At 39.4% G+C, this 25460-nt stretch overlaps 1 protein-coding gene and 1 long non-coding RNA gene across 3 annotated transcripts in view; both read left to right on the top strand.

Moving 5' to 3' along the window:
* Nucleotides 1-14086, top strand: part of LOC133556362 (uncharacterized) — an 83046-nt gene extending 68960 nt beyond the window's left edge. Inside the window, exons 3-5 of one of the 2 annotated variants that reach the window (XM_061906213.1) lie at nt 1621-1703; nt 8247-8411; nt 9049-14086. In XM_061906213.1, coding sequence (XP_061762197.1) covers nt 10647-11558 — 912 coding nt within the window. In that variant the 5' untranslated portion in view covers nt 1621-1703; nt 8247-8411; nt 9049-10646 and the 3' untranslated portion in view covers nt 11559-14086. The remainder of the gene's footprint in view (nt 1-1620; nt 1704-8246; nt 8412-9048) is intronic. The other variant, XM_061906212.1, reaches the window with a different exon arrangement.
* A 2888-nt stretch (nt 14087-16974) lies between these two features.
* Nucleotides 16975-22322, top strand: LOC133555695 (uncharacterized). The gene is made up of 4 exons (XR_009807376.1): nt 16975-17245; nt 17349-17407; nt 19118-19296; nt 20751-22322. It is a non-coding gene; the product is annotated as an uncharacterized LOC133555695 (long non-coding RNA).
* The last annotated feature ends 3138 nt before the right edge of the window (nt 22323-25460 follow it).

Consider the following 25460-nt stretch of genomic DNA (forward strand, 5'->3'; position numbering starts at 1 on the left):
TTGGCGCTTGATTCTTTGCATGGAGTGAGAAGAGAAAGTCAAACTTAGGAAATTGTGGATAAAACAGGGAAAGTCACCTGGACAGTATGGCCGTTTTTTGGATTTTTTTCAAAACGGACCTTGGTCAGACCAATGTGGTCTGTAAATGATGCAAGGTGCTTGTCACCACCAAGACCGGTAATACCACACCACCTTGGACGCGCTCACCTTTTAGAGCACAGTTGTAACTTGCTGGAACTAAACCTGCAGAAAATACTTCTTCTCAGGTTTCTCTATGTTAACATTTTCACACTTTGCACAATTTTGTTACACTTTATTAATAATTTCTTGTATATTCTTTATTTTTGCACCTTCATTTTAAGAGTTTATCAAGGGTTCAATGTGATATTATAATTTTGTGTTGACATTTCCTTTCTGCATTGATAGCTGAGGGCATTTTAACCAAAGGAAGTTACATTTGAAATAAAAATGTTTACATCTAACACATTTTTCTCCAAAGCACTTATTTTCTACAGGTCATAAAAAAAATCAATGATTAATTGACCATCTTAATACAGTTTTCAGCAATATTGCCATGTCCGAGTCTTCACTGACCACAATATTTCTTAAAGAAAGAATACTGCTCAGTGGCCCTGTGGTTAGAGTGTCCGCCCTGAGATCGGTATGTCGTGATTTTAAACCCCGGCCGAGTCATACCAAAGACGATAAAAATGGGACCCATTACCTCCCTGCTTGGCACTCAGCACTCAAAATGATTTCCAAGCTTGGCCCCCGCTGCTGCACACTGCTCCCCTCACCTCCCAGGGGGTGGAACAAATGCAGAGGGTAATTTCACTACAACTAGTGTGTGTGTGTCTGACTATTAGTATCAGTTGTACTTTAGCTTTAATACTGAAGCAGAATGAGTTGTTAAAACAATATCTAAACATTTATCCATGACAATATGGAGAAGCGGCGGTTTGGTGTGTTTGATGGGGAAGCAGCTGGAAGGAATTGTACAAATGTCAGGGATGTAAATCTTCAAAAAGTAATTCAGAGTCAATTCTCAATTTAACATGATTCTGGCAGTATATTCATTATTTGCTACACCCATTATAATTGTCAAAGCAGGTTACAAATGCTCCTCTTGGCTGCTGAGTCAGCGCGGAGATGACTTCAAAAATTTACTTTTGAAACTCGATTCTTGAATATTTTTAGTTGTATCATAATCATAATAAAAAAGAATGATGAGGAGTGTGTCCCCTAACAATGAACATTTTTATTACATACTATTGTATTATTTTCCAAACCATATTCCTGATGTAAATGTTTTATTTTAAAAATATCAAAATTGTGGTGCTTTTCGGGGATTAAATGGATTTGAATTAATTTCAATGGGCGACGCTATTTTGCAAAGAGAGTTTTTCGAGGTACGAGCTGCATCACAGACTACATTGTACCGCTTGTATGGCAGATTGTCCATCTAATCCGATGCAATCCCACACCACATACCATTTAAAAAAAAAAATGTTTACATCATTTTTGTATTTGACGACTGAAAAACCCTCACAGCATTATTTTGGAGCGTTAGCTTTGATGGATAAAAAAAAATAGCGAGATGTGCTTTTGTGTCCACTACAGCTTCTCTGGTGCAGATTGTTGCAGCCGGGTGACCTTGTGACACCTTGACTTCAGCACGATCGATGCATCGGGGCTGTGCTATGGTAATGACTAGGGCAGATAGTGCCTTCACAAGTCTGACATGGTGGTCAATACAGTGATTTATTTGATCTACGCTCACGTTTTACATGTACAGTCAGCTTTAAAATCAGGGCTCATTCTCAAGATGGAAGTAAAGGAGAGTCGAACGGACAACAAATCCGAATAAATGTCATTCAATCAGTTAGAAAATTAAATGCCAAAGACGAACTGAAATGCTAACAGTTAGCACATTGGCTAGATAGCGTCAGGTAACAACAACAAAAAGACAAAATTAGCTAAAAAGAATTAGCATGCTGACATTAACGTTAGGGTTTAGTACCGAGTCCGGAAATGTTTTGGCACGGTCTGAATCCTGCCGGTCCCCGAGTCATTTTAAAGCCAACGGTGCCATGTTACGGCAAGTAGGGTCGGGTGGCGATCACTCCAGCAGCACTGAGAGTGGACTCTGCCAAACTACCTCGAGCTACTCAAGCTAACTACCTCCACCTTTTGCAATTTTAAATGGCGACAAAACAATTGAGAAAAAAAAAAACACTCTGACTTAAGTAATGTAAAGCTAGCTTGATGCTAATATATATTGATTGACACGTTCGGGGCGCATCGAGTGCGCGTGTTGCGTCACCCCCGGGATGCACGAGGACCAGACAGGCAGGAGTAGCAGGTAAGACTTGATTTAATGTATAAAAATGATAAAAGAACACTGATACAAATGCAAAAGAAAGCGCGTGCAACGCACGGGGAGCTAGGCCAAACACTAGCATTCAATAAAAAGTCCACAGAAGCGGGTGTCGAGCGCACAGAAGCTAAGGAGAAACTTAGCAAGCCAGAACAGGACAAACTTAACCAAACGTGCGTGTTGCAAAGAACAAGTGACGAACCCAGGCAGAACAAAGGGAGGAGGCAGCTTTAAATACAGAAACAACAATCAAAAACAGGTGTGCGTCAAACGGCCAGTGCAGGTGGACAAATCAAGTCGCCATGGTGACAAAAACAAACAAGGAAGTGCACCAACTAAGAATCGGAAGCGTCCATGAACCAACAAGATAAACACAAAAGACTCAAAACCAAAAAATGTAAGATCCAAGCGGCGGATCTTAACATTGATTTTGCTATTGACATGCTACTGATTGGCATTAGCAATTTTACATGGCGATTTCAATGCCTCCAAATTTGTTATTGAAAACTACAACTAAGATGCACGCTACAAACAGCTGGTAAGCACAATGCTTACAGTGTTAACACTTTTTACAGTGCAACATAAGATTAGATTCAGCTAAGATTGACCAGAGTAGACAACACACCATAAACCAGCGGGAGTATTGCCAGAGGATTGCCTAAATCAGGGGTGTCAAACTCATTTTAGATCAGGGGCCACATGGAGAAAAATCTACTCCCAAGTGGGCCGGACTGGTAAAATCCCTGCACGATAACTTAAAAATAAAGACACCTTCAGATTGTTTTCTGTGTTTAAAAATAGAAGAAGCACATTCTGAAAATGTACAAATCATAATGTTGTTGTTTTGTTACACTTACATGTTGCGGTTAATCGTAGTCTATCTTTATTCGTCATCATTTATATTTTCTGAATGAATGATGTGATAATGTTCATCAGTCAACTCAATGGTGTTCATTTTCAATCTATCAAGATAAAAAAAATATCAAAATCAAATTACAGTATGCCATGTATGTAGTTTGATTATTTTCCTCGATTGATGTACTAATATCATGTGGTTTGTTTTGTACATATGTACCATCATCCAGAGATACAAAGAATTGCTATTGCAACATCCAGTAGACACATGTAGAAGAGCTGTTTCTTTCATTAAAAAATTTTAGGTTAATTTGTATACTTAGCAAACTGAAACGCATTTGCTTATAACTAGAGATAAACATAACCTCGTTTTTCCAAGGATGGGAAGGAAGACAGTGAGTGTGAAGGACAGTGCTGAGAAGAAGTGGATGATAGTCATTGAATTAAAGAAAGAAATCATCAGAAACACAACAGAGGGTGGAGCTAGCTAACTTGGTGAAGCAGTTTGAGCATAGCGCTGCTCGTCTGCACCATACTGAAGCAGAATAAGTCGATACCGCCAGCCAAGGACTTTAAAGATAACCACAAATGGGTCCATTAAAATATGGAGAAGCTGCTGATGATGTGTTTGACGGAAAAGGAGTGCTGAGAAGAAGTGGATGATATTCACAGAATTAAAGAAAGGAATCATCAGAAACATGTAGCAGTTGGTGGACTGTTAGGATGCTAGTTCAAGTATGGCCGACAGGACGGGTTGCTGGAGAGGTGCCAGCGGCTTGGCACTGCCATGGAGCCCTTGAGCCAATGCCCAAATGCCGACGGCATGTGTGACATCTGCACATGAGTGCACATCTGGGATGGAGTGAATGATTGTGTAGACGCAGCACTGAATAGAAATACAGGAATAAACACAAGAATGTCCTGACGAGGGACAAATAAAGAGAACATTTTAGTATCAGTGTGGCCGGACTCCAAATGTCCAGGACATGTTTGGTCCTTTCTAAAGGGGAAAAATGGTTTGCAAAATTGGAAGAGATCGATCAAACTGTTGAAATGTAGGAATAAGAGGAACTGATCAGACCGTATGTAGTCTTGAAAGTGAAGAATCTGGAATTCCTTCATTTGTTTTTCTATTTGATTCTTTAAACTCAAACTAAAAAACACGTTTCCTTGTTTTTTTGTTTGGGTCACCCCTTGTGTGGCTCAGACCTACTTCCTGTTCCTGTCTACAGCGCTATGCGTTCTGGGTAATGTAGTACACAAACTGCCTAGTATTTATATATTTATTCAACATTTATCCATCCAGAAAATCAAGAACAGATCTTTATTAGCACTGCTAACCCGAGCAAAGAAGCAGCATTTACATGTTAGAGATGTTAAAGTGTGATTATAATCTCTCATTTAACATCAAAAAGAATAAATCGCTCTCAACAGTTCACATATGCTCTTAACGTGTGGGGGTTAACGTGTGGGAACATAGATGAATGTTTACGATGGACAAACAATGTTAAAGTGTAAAAAGTGTTTAAAGTGTAAGGCATTGGAGTATAATAACAATAATTGTGATAATAATAACACTAATTGTGTGAATACTCCAAAGCATTCACACATATTTATTCTTCTTCTCCAGATTTTGGTGTGCTCGACCTTCCACATTTTTCACCCGATTCAAACCGTTACAACTTCAAACTGTTCAGCCTATTCGGGAATCGCAAGCTTTCCCTTAACAAATTTCAAAAATTCCCAGATTTCCCAGGATTCCAGGTTTCCCGGGACATCTTTCCCATTCAAAATGAATTTGCCATTTTTCAAACTTTCACCATTTCCACAGTTTTCAACTTATTCAAACCGTTCCACCTTCAAGACATTCCACCATTCTGGAAATTCAAAATATTATTTTTTCAAGTTCAAAAAAATTCCAGGATTTGCAAGAAATCCTGCTTTTCCAAAGCCCTATTTCCAACCTTTTTTCTGGCGATTACCCTTCCACATTTTCCAACGCATTTCAACCGTTCCACCGTCAAAACATTCCTCTTAATCAGGACAAAAAACAAAGTTGTTTTTGAACTTGAAAAATTCCCGGTTTTCCCGAAATTCCATTCTTCAATTCAACATGTTACTACTTCAACATTTTCAACCGATTTTAAATATTTCAACACCAACCATTTCAACTCAGACCATTCAAGTTTTTTACCATTAAAAAAAAAATTCCGCTTTTCCTGAAATTCCCAAATGTTTCTGAAATTCCCATTTAAATCAATGGGGCATTCTTCAAACTTCCACAATTCCCACATTTTTTAACCCATTCCACCTTCAACACATTCAACTCATCCTGGACATTCAAACTACTTTTTCCACGTTCAACAAATTTCCAGGAATTCCTGGGTTTTTTAAACTTTATTTCAAACCTTTTTTGTTTGACGATTCCTTTCATCCCATTTCAACTGTTTCACTGTCAAAACATTTTTCTTAGTCAGGAACTAGAAGCATTCTCGGTTTTCCAGAAATTCCATAAAACAATTTCTCAATTAAAAATCTGTTAATACACATTTGTTGATCGATTTAAATAATTCTAAACACCAATCAATTCAGCTCATTTAGGACATTCATGCTCCTAATAATTTTCAAAGAAATCCCACTTTTCCCAAAATTCCAAAATTTCCAATTGAAATGAATGAAACAATTTTCCAAGTTGCACAATTCCCACATTTCAACCTATTCAAATCATTGCAACATCAACACATTGCACTCATCATGGACATTTAAACTAACACTTTCCCAAATTTCAAACCAAATTACGGTTTCTCTGGAAATTCAAACTCTTCAACATTCAAACCATTCCAACATTCAAACCATTTCAGCGTTAAAACCATTTCTACATTCATACTACATTTCATTAGTGTTTCAGTTCAACGTCAGCTCTTCAACATTCAAACCATTCAAACTATTCTTACATTCATACTACATTCTGTCAGCATTTCAGTTCAACTTCAGCTTTGGAACATTCACACGCAAATCCTTCAGGAATTGTCTCTTCTAGTTACTATTATTAGTTGTAATGAATTAAAACAGGATAGGAATAAAAAAGGGCTCCAAGTTTCAGCTTTTACTGACACCCAGGGTCTACTTTTAAAGGCCTACTGAAATGAGATTTTCTTATTCAAACGGGGATTGGAGGTCCATTCTATGTGTCATACTTGATCATTTCGCAATATTGTCATATTTTTCCTGAAAGGATTTAGTAGAGAACATCGACGATAAAGTTCGCAACTTGTTTGCTAGTAAAAAAGCCTTGCCTTTGCCGGAAGTAACGGACGATGTGCGCGTGACGTCACTGGTTGTAGAGCTCCTCACATCCTCACATTGTTCACAATCATAGCCACCAGCAGCTAGAGCGATTCAGACCGAGAAAGCGACAATTTCCCCATTAACTTGAGCGAGGATGAAAGATTCGTGGATGAGGATATTGAGAGGGAAGGACTAGAAAAAAAAAAGATGAGGGCAGTGAGAGCGATTCAGATGTTATTAGACACATTTGCTAGGATAATTATGGAAAATCCCTTATCTGCCTATTGTGTTACTAGTGTTTTAGTGAGATTATATAGTACCTGAAATTCGGAGGGTGTGGCCACGGGTGTGGTGACCGCCAGTGTCCCCGGTGGGAGGAGGTAATAGCCCGCAGCTGAAGGAGGACGCAAGCTCCGCTCATAACTACTACGGTAAGAGCCGACTTATTACCATAATTTTCTCAACGAAACCTGTCGGTTGACATGTGGTCGGGAACCATGTTCGCTTGACCGCTTTGTTCCCTAGTAAAGCTTCACCTTCGGGAATTTTAAACAAGGAAACACCGGCTGTGTTTGTGTGGCTAAAGGCTAAAAGCTTCCCACCTCCATCTTTCTACTTTGACTTCTCCATTATTAATTGAACAAATTCCAAAAGATTCAGCAACACAGATGTCCAGAATACTGTTTAATTATGTGATTAAAGCAGACTACTTATAGCTTGGATCGGGCTGGAAAATAATGTCCGCTACAACCCGAGACGTCAAACGCACGCATCTTCATACGCGTCATCATACGGCGACGTTTTCAACAAGACACTTAACAGGAAATTTAAAATTGCAATTTAGTAAACTAAAAAAGCCGTATTGGCATGAGTTGCAATGTTAATATTTCATTATTGATATATAAACTATCAGACTGCGTGATCGGTAGTAGTCGGTTTAAGTAGGCTTTTAAGTCTGTGTGCTATAAAATGAGTAAAACATCAATACTGTATTTGTCTACAATATTTGTTGAAATGCTTTTAAAAGGGTAAAGTTTATAGGGAACACCTACAAACATTGATAACACATTTGTGAAACCACAATTTGATTCAATGTTACTGAAATAAAAGTGGGCCTTAAAACATCGCAACTTTCTGAAAAAGCTGGCGCGAATTCGGCCATTTTGGGCTGCAACAATCGGGAAAAAAATCATGCCTAACATCTTCTTCTATACTTATAAACATTTCCTATGGTCTTAAAACACTTGGTAAGGTGTGAAACTTGCATACTTTTATACCAGAAACTACAGTGTGTACTCAGATATTGATGTACTTCCAAGTCCTGCAGTACATGAACCCTGGTATTCATGTCCTGCCTGAAGGTTTCATCATACAAACAATGTTGACCAAATGATGCGTTCCAAAAACTAGGGCGGTTGTATGTCAAAAGAATGGAATAAGCGTTAAAACATGTTTCAGAAAGTGGAATATGGATCATCGGAACGCTCATAATCGTAAAATAAATCATTGCAGTTCCTCTTCCAGTCCATCATTCAATTCCAGCAGAGTAAAGTGCTGAGCAAGCCTAAGTTGAAGCACACACACACACACACACACACACACACACACACACACACACACACACACACACACACACACACACACTAAAAGAGAAGTTTGTATGCGTCCTTGCACGACTCAAGAGCACAGCAGCAGGGCGGTTCACTGTACCTTGTCCTCGGTCCAGCAGAAACAGATGTTACTGGAGGTGCTGAGGATGTCCGTGATGAAGGAGGAGATGCCCAGACGCATGATGACGGCCAACACACACCAGCAGCGTGATGACTGAACACAGACGAGATGTAGAAGGATGTGAGAGATGCTCACAGAAGACTGGAGGAGGTAGAGCAAGGTGGAGAGATAGAAACACGGGGAGGAGGATGCTGCTGCATACTAGACTTTGTGTGTGTGTGTGTGTGTGTGTGTGTGTGTGTGTGTGTGTGTGTGTGTGTGTGTGTGTGAGCGATGGGATCCCTCTTGCACAAAATGTATAAACTTAAAAATCAGATTTGAAGAAACACACGCTTAGATTAATTAGCAATTAGTTTGTATAGTGAAGCAAATTGTTCCACAACAATGTAATCGTTAATAATTGATTGCAGCCTCAACAAGAGTCCATATTTTACTAAGAAGATGTACACTTTGTAGACATTATTATGTATATACACCATTTATGTATGTGTATATGTATTATACACACACACACAAGCACAGTATATGTATGTGTGTATTTATGAATGTATATTATAGTTGTACGGTACACCGGTACTAGTATAGTATCGCGGTACTAATGATTCAAAAACTGTACTTCCGGTTCCAGGTCACCGTGAGTGACTGCTCGCTGACTGCTTTTGTTGCAAAAAGCAGTCTATCGTTCTAGCTGTGTGCTTTTAATTGTTTTGCTGCTTTCTTTACAAATCTCAAACATATGTTATTGTTCCATTTAACTTGCAAATCACCCGATCTCTGTCTCACCACTCTGCATCCAGCTAGCTAGCTGCTAAGCTAACGAAGCTAGCACGGAGAAAGGGAGCCTACAAGCTACGGTCTGAAGGAAGCTACTCCCCCGCCACCATGACCACCACTTCCCAAAGACAGTTGGCACTCCACTCGGCGACAGAAAGTTCTGTGAGTATGGCTTTCTGCGCTTCGTGCACTTTACTCATGGATAGGTTGGCTCTGCTAGAGAGCCGTGTCCGCCAGTTAGAGCAGTGTAATTTCGTAACTTTAGATGTTGCGGACACATCTGCTAGCGTTAGCTGTAGCGAGCTAACTAGCCCAGCTTGTAGCAGCCCTAAGCGGCCTACAAGCTACGGTGTACCGGTTGAGACGCATAATAGATTTAGCCCTTTAGCTAGTCCTACACCCCAGTCTACCGGGCACCACACTTTAGTCATAGGGGACTCCATCACTCGAAACATAAAGCTTATCAAACCAGCCACAATTAACTGTATTCCCAGGGCCAAAGCACCTGACATTGAAGCTAATCTTAGGGAGCTAACTCGCAACAGGCCTAGTAAACACATATGACAGGCTAATCGAACCACTAGTTATGCGAACACAGTTATACACGTTGGCTCCAATGACACTAGGATGAGACAATCAGAGATTACAAAGAGAAACATAGCCAGGACTTGTGATTTCGCTAGAAAGATGTCCAGGCTTCGAGTAATTGTCTCTGGACCCCTGCCTGGGAGAGGCAATGATGAGAGATATAGCAGATTAGTCTCACTTAAAAAGTGGCTGGCTAGCTTCTGTAGACAACAGGGACTAACGTTTATTGATAATTGCCCCTCTTTACGGGGCAAACCTGGCTTGCTGATGAGAGACGACCTTCACCCTAACCGGGAAGGCGCTATCATCTTGTCTCGGAACATAGATTTCTCGTTGAGTCACATTTGACTAACTGCACTAGAGCAAGCCTGCTAGTCTGGGTGAGGAGTCAGTTAAATTAGAACTAGCCAGCGCCAGGCTGGATAATCCCTGCAGAAAAAGGAATTTTCTTAGAATAATACACAACTCACATAATGTTTTTTCTACTATGACTATGTTAGAGTTGGACATGCGTTCTACTGAGGTGGCAAATTATGATGCGTTCAGTCTATCGCAGCACCAAGTAGACAATCTGAAAACTTCCGTCACATCAATTCCTAGATATTGTCATAATTATTTTAAGTGCACTGCGCATAATAAACGCAACATTATTAATATTGCTACTACAGATAATTTTATTAAAAACTCCTTAAAACAGCCCACTACCTATAATATGGGGTTTCTAAACATAAGATTATTGTCTCCCAAAACGTTATTAGTTAATGAGGTCATTAGAGACAATAATCTTAACGTCATCGGTCTCAGCGAAACCTGCCTTAAACGAAAACTTTAACCTTAGTCCTAACTTAAATAATAAATATAAATCGTTTGAGGTGCTTACTATGAGGTCTGTCACACCGCTGCCTCTATGCCTGGCTGTTATCTACCGCCCCCCAGGGCCCTATTCGGACTTTAACAGTGAATTCTCAGAGTTTGTTGCTGATCTAGTGACGCACCCCGATAATATAATTATAATGAGGACTTTAGTATCCATATGAATACCCCATCGGACCAACCGTGCGTGGCGCTCCAGACTATAATTAATAGCCGTGGCCTTACACAAATAATAAATGAACCGACGCATCACAGCAGTAATACGATAGACCTAGTGCTTGTCAGGGGTATCAACGTTTCCAAAGTTATGATAGTCCCGTGTACTAAAGTAATGTCCGATCATTACCTTATAAAATTCGAAGTTCAGACTCATGTTCGGCAAGCTAATAATAATAATAATAACTGCTATAGCAGCCGCAACATTAATGCTGCCAAGACGACGACTCTTGCTGACCTACTGCCCTTGGTAATGGCAACATTCCCAAAGTATGTGGGCTCTATTGATAACCGTACTAACAACTTTAACGATGCCCTGCGCGAAACCATTGATAGTATAGCACCGCTGAAGTTAACAAAGGCTCCAAAAAGGCGTACGCCATGGTTTACTGAAGAAACTAGAGCTCAGAAGTTATTATGTAGAAAGCTGGAATGCAAATGGCGCACGACTAAACTTGAGGTGCACCATCAAGCATGGAGTGATGGTTTAATAACTTATAAACGCATTCTTACCTTAGCTAAAGCTAAATATTACTCAAATCTCATACGCCTTAATAAAAACGATCCAAAATTTTTGTTTAGTACGGTAGCATCGCTAACCCAACAAGGGACTCCTTCCAGTAGCTCCACCCTCTCGGCAGATGACTTTATGAAGTTCTTTAATAAGAAAATTGAACTTATTAGAAGGGAGATTAAAGACAATGCGTCCCAGCTACAACTGGGTTATATTAACACAGATACGACTGTATATATGGCGGATACTGCAAATATCCAAAATAGTTTCTCTTGTTTTGATGAAATAACATTTGAAGAATTGTTACAACGTTTAAATGGAATAAAACAACATGTTTATTGACCCACTTCCTGGGAAACTTATCAAGGAGCTCTTTGTATTATTAGGTCCATCAGTGCTAAATATTATAAACGTATCACTTTCCACGGGCATTGTTCCCCTAGCATTCAAAAAAGCGGTTATTCATCCTCTATTTAAAAGACCTAACCTCGATCGTGACCTCATGGTAAACTACCGACCGGTGTCTCACCTTTCCTTTATTTCGAAAATCCTCGAAAAAATTGTTGCAGAGCAGCTAAATGAACACTTAGCGTCCAACAATCTATGTGAAACCTTTCAATCCGGTTTCAGGGCAAATCACTCTACGGAGACAGCCCTCGCAAAAATGACTAATGATCGCAGCCCTTTGAGACACTAGTGATTTAGGGCTATATAAGTAAACATTGATTGATTGATCCATTGCTAACGATGGATTCTGATGCGTCATCTATGTCGCTGCTCCTCAATCTGAGCGCTGCTTTCGATACCGTCAATCATAATATTTTATTAGAGCGTATCAAAACACAAATTGGTATCTCGGACTTAGCCCTGTCTTGGTTTAACTCTTATCTTACTGACAGGGTGCAGTGCCTCTCCCATAACAGTGTGACCTCGGACTATGTTAAAGTAACGTGTGGATTTCCCCAGGGTTAGGTCCTTGGCCCTGCACTCTTCAGCATCTACATGCAGCCGATGGGTGACGTCATACGCAAATACGGTATTAGCTTTCACTGTTATGTTGATGACACCCAACTCTACATGCCCCTAAAGCTGACCAACACGCCGGACTGTAATCAGCTGGAGGCGTGTCTTAATGAAATTAAACAATGGATGTCCGCTAACTTTTTGCAACTCAACGCCAAAAAAAACGGAAATGCTGATTATCGGTCCTGCTAGACACCGACCTCTATTTAATAATACAACTTTAACATTTGACAACCAAACAATCAAACAAGGCGACTCAGTAAAGAATTTGGGTATTATCTTCGACCCAACTCTCCTTTGAGTCACACATTAAAAGCGTTACTAAAACGGCCTTCTTTCATGTCCGTAATATCGCTAAAATTCGCTCCATTTTGTCCACTAACGATGCTGGGATCATTATCCATGCGTTTGTTACGTCTCGTCTCGATTACTGTAACATTATTTTCGGGTCTCCCCATGTCTAGCATTAAACGATTACAGTTGGTACAAAATGCGGCTGCTAGACTTTTGACAAGGACAAGAAAGTTTGATAATACGCCTATACTGGCTCACCTGCACTGGCTTCCTGTGCACTTAAGATATGACTTTAAGGTTTTACTACTTAGGTATAAAATACTACACGGTCTAGCTCCAGCCTATCTTGCCGATTGTATTGTACCATATGTCCCGGCAAGAAATCTGTGTTCAAAGGACTCCGGCTTATTAGTGATTCCAAAGTCCAAAAAAAGTCTGCGGGCTATAGAGCGTTTTCCTTTCGGACTCCAGTACTCAGTTTGAGATGCTATCTCAGTAGAAGCATTTAAGTCTCACCTTAAAACTCATCTGTATACTCTAGCCTTTAAATAGACCTCCTTTTCAGACCAGTTGATCTGCCGCTTCTTTTCTTTTTCTCCTCTGTCCCCCCCTCCCTTGCGGAGGGGGTCCGGTCCGATGGCCATGGATGAAGTACTGGCTGTCTAGAGTTGGGACCCAGGATGGACCGCTCGTCGGGACCCAGGATGGACCGCTTGCCTGTGTTGGGGACATCTCTACGCTGCTGATCCGACTCCGCTTGGGATGGTTTCCTGTGGACGGGACTCTCGCTGCTGTCTTGGATCCACTATGGATTGAACTTTCACAGTATCATGTTAGACCCGCTCGACATCCATTGCTTTCGGTCCCCTAGGGGGTGTGGGGTTGCCCACATATGATTCCTCTCCAAGGTTCTCATAGTCATCATTGTCACCGACGTCCCACTGGGTGTGAGTTTTCCTTGCCCTTATGTGGGTTCTTCCGAGGATGTCGTAGTTGTTCGTGCAGCCCTTTGAGACACTAGTGATTTAGGGCTACATAAATAAATATTGATTGATACTTTACTCTGTTTGAAAAGTACTGGGTGCCCTTTTTTTTTTTTTTTTTCCTCAAGCGGGCATAACGCCGCATCGACACATCGTGACATTGCTGGATTTACGAGCACAGGAGCATGTTCGTCAATGCAATGGGTGGCTCTACACTTGACATCCACTGGAATGATACCAAGTACAAATGTGTGGTAACATCCAAAACTAATGTAAATTATGCAAACAACAAAATAAGTGATTATTACGTTTTAACAGAAGTGTAGATAGAACATGTTAAAACAGAAAATAACCAGATTTGATTGACTATTGAAACTTTTATTAGATTGTACAGTACAGTACATATTCCATTCAATTCACCACTAAATGGTAACACACTAATACGTTTTTAACTTGTTCATGGTAACAGTAAATGAACAAGTGGATTAATAATCAATTTTTACAGTTTGTCCCTCATAATGTTGACAAAATAATAGAATGATAAATGACACAATATGTTACTGCATATGTCAGCAGACTAAAATAGGAGCCTTTGTTTGTTTACTTACTACTAAAAGACAAGTTGTCTTGTATGTTCACAAATTTATTTAAGGAATACATTGCAATAAGAATCATATGTTTAATGTACCGTAAGATTTTTTGTTAAAATAAAGCCAATAATTACATTTTTTTGTGGCCCCCTTTAGTTAGAAAAGTACGGAAAAACATTTTGGTACCGGTACCAAAATATTAATATGGGGACAACCCTAGTGTATGTACATACACATATATATATATATATATATATATATATATATATATATATATATATATATATATATATATGAACGTATGAAACAAACATAAAAAGGGGGTAATGAATCAAAACAATCAAGCTTAATTGTCAATGCACACACACACTAAAGTCACTTTGGTACCCTCAAAAACGATAACAACCAAGATGCTTTAAAAAAAAAAAAAAGTAAAATCTTCTGTACTTTGCTGTTGATACATTTTTGTGGCATGCAATCGACAAGAAGAGACATGAGGCAGAGAGAGGAGGGGACAGGGAGGAGGAGCAGTGTGTTACCGCTCAAAGGAGAGTCCTCTTCTTCCGGAGTTCCCTCTCATGTCCAAGTCCACAGCGATTCCCTCCTTCTTTCCAGGTTGTTTTTTGGGGGCTTTTTTGAAACCATATTGATTAAGCAAAATAGACAAAACTTGGTGAATGGCGAGAAAAGAAGGACACTGAAGCCTTGAGAAGTGGCGAGCGTAAACAGGACGTGACGTAGAGGGCTCGGCCTCTCCAAAATTGCAGCGTCCCGTGTGTAGTGTACTGCACAGGAAGTGATGTTATTAAATTGGCAGAGACATAAGGCTTCTATGGGCACACAAAAGGAATGAATAATTTGTACGCGCACACAGGCATATTGGGCCTGATCTAAACGTTCGCACAACAAAAAGTTTGCAAAAAGAGGGTTTTGTAAATAAAGATTCTACTGTATCATATTTTCAAGAACCAATTAAAAAAAAAATGTTTTTAGGCCATGGCTGTGCGTATACATCAGAAGTCAGCAGCTTTTGCAAGAAGTTGTGAAAAAGTTTTATTACAATTGATATACCAAATACAGTAGTGCCTAAACTCATTAGTATTTCTATAAACTTTGTACATACAAGCGGTTTTAAGTTGCGAGCATCATTTGAATTACAAGCCTCCATTATGCTAGTCAGCGTAGCAAATGTCACGGTGGACCCTGTAAGATGCCACTAAAAAAACATCCTTTCTTACTTACCAGCATTAGCTTGTAGCTGAAGATGTTCATAACTTTGTTTTTAAACTATTACCAAACATTAGCATTGGTACAGATTCCACAGCCTGCATGTCGGTCGCTCCCAACCTATCATGTCCACTTTTCTACCACACTGTACTGATTGTGGGTCATCAGCAAGTATTATTGTACTTTAATAATATTACTTCATCTTTTCAGTTGACTTGAATTGGTCACTTGTTCAGACAGGGCAGTCACTTGGTCCGAATGTGGACTGAGGTGGCCGTTTGGCGATGGCTCCTTTAGAGCAGTGTATCTTAACCATTGTTGGGCGATGAGAGCCCCCTGGAGGGTTGAAAAAAAAAGTTTTCCAGCTGTAGGCTGTATGGGCCGCAGTGGTAATCAGTAGTAATACACTTTTCCAATGCTTGTGGCAGTAATGGCACTCAAACAAACAGAGGAAGTCTGGAGCTAAAGTCATAGAGAAGTTTCTTAAGTGCAAAAATTATGACTAAAGTGATGAAACTGTGTATTTATTGACAGTTTAGTTATAAAATATTCATAATTAAGAATTTATTTATTTAACTATTTATTATAATATTTTATATTATTATTATCCATCCATCCATCCATCCATTTTCTACCGTTTGTCTCTTTTCGGGGTCACGGCCGTATTAAAATACTTTTTTATTAATATTTCTATTATTTTAGATTATTTACTGTGGAGCCCATCAACATCCAGGGCCAGAAGGTGGCAGTAGTGGGGCTGTACAAGTACCCTGGAGTCAACTTAAACAGCAGACTGGACTGGAAGGACAATAGCAAAGCTGTATACAAGAAGGTCGTGAGCATACTCTTTTTCCTGAAGAAGCTTAGGTCCTTTTAATGTGTGTAGCAAGCTGTGGAGATCTTTTTTCACACTGTAAACAATTATTGTAAAAATACAAAAAAAAATCACAGTTATATACTGTTCTTCTTAAATGCAGTTAAGTACTGTTTTTTTTTTGTTGCATTTTACAAAAAATATCGACCAACAGTAAGCTACTGCACAACCTACAGTATAATACAGTATTTTTCAGACTTGTTTCTTGGGTCCGCCCACAATTGCGAGACCGAGCTTCTTTTCGCACTTTCTGCTGCTTTCAAGCATAACACGTACCCAGGCGGAAGAAAATGTAGTTCCAACTAAACCGTGTCATTTATACAAGATTTCAATAGTACTTCCCATTGTGTTGCTGTTGATATTTTTACCTCAAAACATGTACTATCAAAGTATCAACATTTTGATTTGAAAATCAATTTTAGAGCATTAAGATCTGGCACTCCTTTTATTGATATTCAACTATCATTCCGCACATCTTAACTAGTCTGAAGTTGCCAAGTACTCATGGATGGACGATCCACCTCCATCTACACGATCACCTGGCCGCCGGAGCTACATCCATCCTACTGGTCTCTTTTTGATAACAAGGTAATTCCCGTGCAATCAAAGTCACTTGTACCTTGATGTGTCATTTTCTGTTAGAATTGCTTTATATACATATATTTATAAAGTACGAAATTACATAGCGCCACAGTCAGCATCACATGTACCGCCGCATGCTAGCTAGCTAAGTTTTCGTCATTTTTGTCAGCGTGATTATAAAAAAAAAGATATTAACTTGCAACATATGTGCTACGACTTGCAGCAATGTGCTTGCGTATGTTAGACACATGCAAAGTCATAGTTTTATGCCCAATGCATCGTTTAAGTGTGCTTTCCCTGAATGAGTATATCTGTATTTGAGGAAAAAAAGCTATGAACCATAATGCTCAGTCTACCCTTCCTGTGGATGAAGATGAGGAGTTGACTCTTCATATCATCCAGCTGTTGATGGTCTATTTTGATGAAAGAAGAGGTGCACTGATATTCCTTGTAGATGTAAGTTTAGCACTATGCATTCTTGAATTTTAATTAAATGATGCTCCAAACTGCCATGTTATATTTTGTCACAAGTCATCATGGTGACCTATTTTTTCTACAGATGTCTGCCACTGCAGGCGATGTGGACCCTCCCGACCAGTCCACGACTGATACTGCTAGGTAAGTGTCTCATGGAGCGCAGAACATAAGTCTGTTTGTCCTAAATATATGTATACTATGCTCTCCTGCAGATGTATTTGTATCATTGTTGTTTTTGTCATTTCGAACATTGGAAAGTAATGATTTGCAGCAGTACACCTTAGGACACTGGTTCTTAACCTTTTTTCAGTGAATTTTTTTTTAATTCAAGTACCCCCTAATCAAAGCAAAGCATTTTTGGTTGAAAAAAAGAGATAAAGAAGTAAAATTCAGCACTATGTCATCAGTTTCCAATTCATTAAATTGTATAACAGTGCAAAATATTGCTCATTTGTAGTGGTCTTCCTTGAACTATTTGGAAAAAAAAGATATAGAAAAAACTAAAAACTTGATGAAAAATAAACAAGTGATTCAATTATAAATAAAGATTTCTACACATAGAAGTAATCATCAACTTAAAGTGCCCTCTTTGGGGATTGTAATAGAGACCCATCTGGATTCATTAACTTCATTCTAAACATTTCTTCACAAAAAAATAATATTTTAAACATAAACAATATTTATGGAACATGTCCACACAAAAAATCTAGCTGTCAACACTGAATATTGCATTGTTGCATTTATTTTCACAGTTTATGAACTTACATTCATATTTTGTTGAATTATTATTCAATAAATATATTTATAAACGATTTCTGAATTGGTGCTATTTCTAAAATGCTTTTTTTTTTTAATCTCACATACCTCTTGCCATACCTTCAAGTACCCCCAGGGGTACACATACCCCCATTTGAGAACCACTGCCTTAGGACAGTGGTTCTCAAATGGGGGTGCGCTTACCCCTGGGGGTACTTGAAGGTATGCCAAGAGGTATGTGAGATTTTTCTTTGAATATTTTAAAAATAGCAACAATTCAAAAATCCTTTATAAATATATTTATTGAATAATCCATCCATCCATTTCCTACCGCTTATTCCCTTTTGGGTCTCGGAGGGTGCTGGTGCCTAGCTCAGCTTCAATCGGGCGGAAGGCGGGTACACCCTGGACAAGTCGCCACCTCATCGCAGTATTTATTGAATAATACTTCAACAAAATATGAATGTAAGTTCATAAACTGAGAAAAGAAATGCAACAATGCAATATTTAGTGTTGACAGCTAGATTTTTGGTGGACATGTTCCGCAAATATTGATGTTAAAGATTACTTTATTTGTGAAGAAATGTTTAGAATTAAGTTCATGAATCCAGATGGATCTCTATTACAATCCCCAAAGAGGGCACTTTAAGTTGATGATTATTTCTATGTGTAAAATTTTTTATTTATACTTCAATCACTTGTTTATTTTTCAACACATTTTTTTGTTTTTTTTTTGTATCTTTGTTTTCCAAACAGTTCAAGAAAGACCACTACAAATGAGCAATATTTTGCACTGTTATACAATTTAATAAATCAGAAACTGAAGACAAAGTGCTATATATTACTTCTTTATCTCTGTTTTTCAACCAAAAATGCTTTGCTCTGATTAGGGGGTACTTTAATTAAAAAATTGTCCACAGGGGGTACATCACTGAAAAAAGGTTGAGAAACACTGCCTTGGGAGACTAGATGTAAACAGAGTAAAGAGAAAGCGATATGTTTTTGGGTGTAAGGTGGCCATTCAAAATATCTTTAAAATGCTACCCATATTGGATACTGTTTAGGAACATAAACTGCATTTCTTGACTGTTCCAGTTGCTGGTGACAAAGTCACAGTAAAACGTTGATGATCAGCATGGAAGGTGATGTCATCCGCGAAGTCGTCCAACCTAGCTTCATCGAAGGGCTTGCTGCCCTTCTTGCCACCTACTACTGTATGTGTTCAACTTGGAATACCAAGAGGAAGGTGCTCGGACATTGGAATTTGTTCAAAGGTAAATCCTCTTGATACTGCTGAATACTGTTAGGATATTTTGACCCTTTTCTCACCTCTGTTCAGGAATTTCACTTGTCATTTCCCCAATTGTGTTCCCTAAATCAATGACTCTTCTGTTCCTTTGTGGACCTTCTTATTACAAATGTTTCTTTTGATAGCAAGTTGAAGATGGCATGTTCATCCAAAGTGTGATGCTGGATTCAGAGTGAATGAATTATTAACACATTAAATGTTTTTTGATCTGGAGTCATTCTTTTTGGCCACCAGACCTAAGTCAACATCTCAAACCACAGCTACCTCATCTTTGTGCAACTTGTTCCAACCGGTCTGAACAATCCAGTCGACCAACATGGTTACCAAAATGAGGCGGGTTGTGCTTTGAAATGGACATAAAGCCAGGTGAAGAGAATGAATCTGTCTCTGCCCTCCCTCCTTTGATACCCTGCCTTTTGTTGTTTTTTGGCATGCATTACAACAGATGAAGTTGTATTACAGTAGGTAAGTTTCCAAAACACTACATAACAAACTAGAAAAGCATGTGAAGAGTGCAGACCACCACAATAAGATCACTGGCAGCGATATTTTGGTGTGTCCAGATATGACCTTAGGTAGGAAATTATTTTCTAGTGCGCTGGGGACTACTCCTGGGCCTTAGCCTCTATCACAGCTTATAACAGTGGGGTCGCTGACAGAATCCTTAAAAAGAAAATACTGGATCCAGACAGTGATCCGGGTCTCCACCAAAATCTAACAATCTGTTCTTTATCTGGATACCCACCTTGTGCGAATATATGATTAAAATCCGTTTGAGCTGTTTCCAAATTTTGCAAATCTACTAACATAAAAAAAAACATAACCTCCTAGGCAGAGGTAAATATGTAAACGTGTCAAAGAAGTATCCATGTTGCATGCTCCTGTGCAGTAATATGCCAGATACACAATGTCATTACATGGTTGTTTTGTCTGCCAATGAAGGAATTATAAATGTGCTACCAAAAGATGGCAAAAGATAGACTGAGAGAAATACATAAATAGAGAGAGGGATTTAGTGTGTGAATGTGAGTGTGAATGTTGTCTGTCTATCTGTGTTGGCCCTGCGATGAGGTGGCGACTTGTCCAGGGTGTACCCCGCCTTCCGCCCGATTGTAGCTGAGATAGGCGCCAGCGCCCCCGCGACCCCGAAAGGGAATAAGCGGTAGAAAATGGATGGATGGATGGATGGATTTGGGAGGTTTTAGCATTGCCTTCCTCTCTGAATTTGTCTTAATGGGTTTTAGAGCATTCACTCATCTATAGCTGTGGTTATGGTATAGGCTCACATATATTCTAAAATTGATATGAATATTTGTGCAGTGCATATTCATAAATTAACAATGTGAGGGGAGTTCTGTATTGACTGCAAGTAATCTTCAATCACGACAGAATATCTTATATGCTTTCTCTGTTTTTTAGGCGATTCATTGGCATTAACCCTGAGAGGGGAACAAAGGCTAGTCAGGGAAAGGTGGTGTCCAAGAAGACCGGGAAGCTGGTCCAGAAAAAGGCAGCAACTGTAAATCCTCACGTAGCCACCCTTATAAAAATTCTCACAGACTTTGGTGGGGCTTTATGTTGCCCGACCACTGAACACTGGGTATGTCATGTTCAGTTAGTTTAGTCAATTGTGCAGTTCAGTTTTGTTTTACAAATTTTTCTATTGCACATGATCCCAACTTGTTTTGTTGTAAATGTTAAAAATGTTCTTTGAAAATGTGTGTGCCCTCTCTGATGGTAAAGCAGAGCCACTATGTATGGAGTTGTGTGTGGGGGGCATGTATACATCATATCCAAATGGACATTTTCATTTTGATCGTTTTGATTGTTATCTGGATGTAGGAACCACGTTCTCTGATGCCATCGTTTGTTCCGATTGCAGGAGTTGCTTAACATTGTTTTAAATGTTAAAATGTTAATCTAAAATGTGTGTCCTCTCTCGGATCGTCCAACAGAGGCACTATGTTTGGGGGTGGGTGTGTCCTGGTGGGAGGATGTCTAAATGGACATTTTAATTTTGATTATCTAGTTCTATGGACTGTTCTGATGCTAAAGTTGCTTAACATTGTTCTAAATGTTAAAATGCTTCACTGAAAAAAAGAAGAATGCACTAAATGTACATTGAATGTGTTTGATGCGCTTAAAAATAATTGGTTGGTTAAAGCATAAACTTGCAAGGCCATTTCTCCAGTCATTTTTATGCCAGCAGATTGCAGGGGTTTTGATTTTGAAAAATTAAAAGTTCAACTCATTAACTTCTTGTGGCATTTTACTGTAAAGCTCAGTCTATAGTGCTTAAGATTATTTTACTGTAATTAACTGTCATGCATTTTACAGTAGATACACTAAAATAACAGTGTAAGGCCGCTAAACAGATGACAGTATTATGCTGTGAAGCGTATATTTAATACAGCACAGTACTGTGATACCTTTTACAGTAATATACTGTAGTGATAAATCACAGTATGTGTGCTGTAGAAAAACAGTTTTATACTGGAACCATTAGCTGCCAGTAGGTTACTGTAATTAAACGGTGAAATTTCTTACAGTGCAGTCTGTTGTGGCCAATACCCTGTACTTTGTTGTTGGGGGAGCGGGCTTCACAGTGGCAGAGGGGTTAGTGCGTCTGCCTCACAATACGAAGGTCCTGAGTAGTCTCGGGATCTTTCTGTGTGGAGTTTGCATGTTCTCCCCGTGAATGCTTGGGTTCCCTCCGGGTACTCCGGCTTCCTCCCACTTCCAAAGAGATGCACCTGGGGATAGGTTGATTGGCAACACTAAATTGGCTCTAGTGTGTAAATGTGAGTGTGACTGTTGTCTGTCTATCTGTGTAGGCCCTGCGATGAGGTGGCGACTTGTCCAGGGTGTACATCACCTTCCGCCCGATTTTAGCTGAGATAGGCATCAGCGCCCGCCGTGACCCCAATGGGAATAAGCGGTACAAAATGGATGGATGTATGTTGGGGGAGCAGCACCAGCAAAAGGGACTTAAACCGGATTTGACAAACTGATTTGGAAAGCCGGCGTTTGTGTCAGTGAGGGACAGGAAGACACTGGACAAACTGCTCGCCATCATGGACGATCCTGCCCACCCACTCCACCAGACAACTGAGCTCATACTCCAACAAGCTCCTTCAGCTTGGTTCTCACAGTGTTCCATTCAAGAACTCTTTCATTGCACACTCCATCCAGCTGTATAATTACTCGCCATACAGCAATAGATGATATTTGTCTATTACTTGACCGCTTCTATGTTAGCTAATTCTCTTTGTTAAGAATGTATATTTTCTGCTGGATCTACTCTTTATTTTTTGCTGCAGCTGTTACATAAACTGTAATATTGTACAGGGTAATTGGGATTTGTTATGTATTGTAAATGGTATATAAAAATATAATATAATATACTATAATAATATATCAGTATATATTACATTATGTCTATATAGTATGTAAATATTACATGTTATATTTTATATTGCTACTATGGTACATTTTTAGTCTACTTTATATATTTTTTTTCCGCCCTCTTTTTGTGCCCTTGTGTGCATTATCCTTTCCATCCTTTGTAACTGAGCAACTGTGTGGAATAATTTCCCTTGTGGATCAGTAAAATTTGTCTAAGTGTATTTATCATAACAACAGTACAAAACCCAAAACCAGTGAAGTTGGCACGTTGTGTAAATGGTAAATAAAAACAGAGTAAAATGATTTGCAAATCCTTTTCAACCTACATTCAATTGAATTGCATTGAATTGACCAATTTTTGAATCTTTTCAAGTGGAATTATTTCCCATTCTTACTTGATGTACAGCTTAAGTTGTTCAACAGTTCGTGATCTCCGTTGTGGTACTTCATGCTTCATATTGCGCCACACATTTTCAATGGGAGACAGGTAGGCCAATCTAGTCTTTTACTACAAAGCCATGCTGTTGTAATGTGCAGAATGTGGCTTGGCATTGTCTTGCTGAAATAAGCAAGGGCGTCCATTAAAAAGATGTTGCTTGGATGGCAATTATATGTTGCTCCAAAACCTGTATGTACAAACCCCGTTTCCATTTGAGTTGGGAAATTGTGTTAGATTGGCATTGTCTTGCTGAAATAAGCAAGGGCGTCCATTAAAAAGACGTTGCTTGGATGGCAATTATATGTTGCTCCAAAACCTGTATGTACGAACCCCGTTTCCATTTGAGTTGGGAAATTGTGTTAGATGTAAATATAAACGGAATACAATGATTTGCAAATCCTTTTCAACCCATACTCTGCACTACAAATACAAGATATTTGATGTTCAAACTCATAAACTTTATTTTTTTTTACAAATAATAATTAACTTAGAATTTCATGGCTACAACACGTACCAAAGTAGTTGGGAATGGGCATGTTCACCACTATGTTACATCACCTTTTCTTTTAACAACACTCAATAAACGTTTGGGAACTGAGGAAACTAATTGTTGAAGCTTCAAAAGTGTAATTATTTCCCATTCTTGTTTTATGTAGAGCTTCAGTCGTTCAACAGTCCGGGACTCCGCTGTCGTATTTTACGCTTCATAATGTGCCACACATTTTCGATGGGAGACAGGTCTGGACTGCAGGCGGGCCAGGAAAGTACCCGCACCCTTTTTTTTACGAAGCCACGCTATTGTAACACGTGCTGAATGTGGCTTGGCATTGTTTTGTTGAAATAAGTAGGGGCGTCCATAAAAAAACGCCACTTAGATGGCTGCATATGTCGTTCCAAAACCTGAATGTACCTTTCAGCATTAATGGTGCCTTCACAGATGTGTAAGTTACCCATGCCTCGGGCACTAATGCACCCCCATATTATCACAGATGCTGGCTTTTGAACTTTGTGTCGACAACAGTCTAGATGGTTCGCTTCCCCTTAAAGGCCTACTGAAATGAGATGTTCTTATTTAAACGGGGATAGCAGGTCCATTCTATGTGTCCTACTTGATCATTTCGCGATATTGCTATATTTTTGCTGAAAGGATTTAGTAGAAAACATCAACCATAAAGTTCGCAACTTTTGGTCGCTAGTAAAAAAGCCTTGCCTGTACCGGAAGTAGCAGACGATGTGCGCGTGACGTCACGGGTTGTGGAGCTCCTCACATTGTTTACAATCATGGCCACCAGCAGCTAGAGCGATTCGGACCGAGAAAGCGACAAATTCCCCATTAATTTGAGCGAGGATGAAAAATTTGTGGATGAGGATAGTGAGAGTGAAGGACTAGAAGAAAAAAAAAGATGAGGGCAGTGGGAGCGATTCAGATGTCATTAGACAAATTTTCCGGGATAAATCTGGAAAATCCCTTATCAGCTTATTGTGTTACTAGTGTTAAGTGACATTATATAGTCATACCTGAAAGTCGGAGGGGTGTGGTGACCGCCGTGTCTCAGAGGGAAGCCTTGGAGAAGCCAAGAGAGTCGCAGCTGCCTCTTTGACAGCTGCAGAAGGAACGACACAAGCTCCGCTCATGTCTACGGTAAGAGCAGACTTATTACCACAATTTTCTCACCAAAACCTGCCGGTTGACATGTGGTAGAGAACCATGTTCGCATGACCGCTCTGTTCCATATTAAAGCTTCACCATCATCTTTACGGAATGTAAACAAAGAAACACCGGCTGTGTTTGTTTTTCTACAGCCGGCCGCAATACACCACTTTCCACCAACAGCTTTCTTCTTTGTAGTCTCCATTATTGATTGAACAACTTGCAAAATATTCAGCAACACAGATGTCCAGAATACTGTGTAATTATGCGATTAAAGCAGACTACTTTTAGCCGTGATCGGTGCTGGAAGAACGTGTCCACTACAACCGCTGACGTCACACGCACGCGTCATCATACGCGTCATCATTCCGCGACGTTTTCAACAGAATAATTTGCGGGAAATTTAAAATTGCAATTTAGTAAACTAAACCGGCCGTATTGGCATGTGTTGCAATGTTAAGATTTCATCATTGATTTTTAAACTATCGGACTGCGTGGTCGGTAGTAGTGGGTTTCAGTAGGCCTTTAATGACACAATGTCGAATATTTCCAAAATCAATTTTAAATGTGGACTCGTCACACCACAGAACACTTTTCCACTTTGCATCAGTACATCTTAGATGATCTCGGGGCC

This window comes from Nerophis ophidion, linkage group LG07 (genome assembly GCF_033978795.1).
Source record: "Nerophis ophidion isolate RoL-2023_Sa linkage group LG07, RoL_Noph_v1.0, whole genome shotgun sequence".
In the NCBI taxonomy this organism is placed as follows: domain Eukaryota; kingdom Metazoa; phylum Chordata; class Actinopteri; order Syngnathiformes; family Syngnathidae; genus Nerophis; species Nerophis ophidion.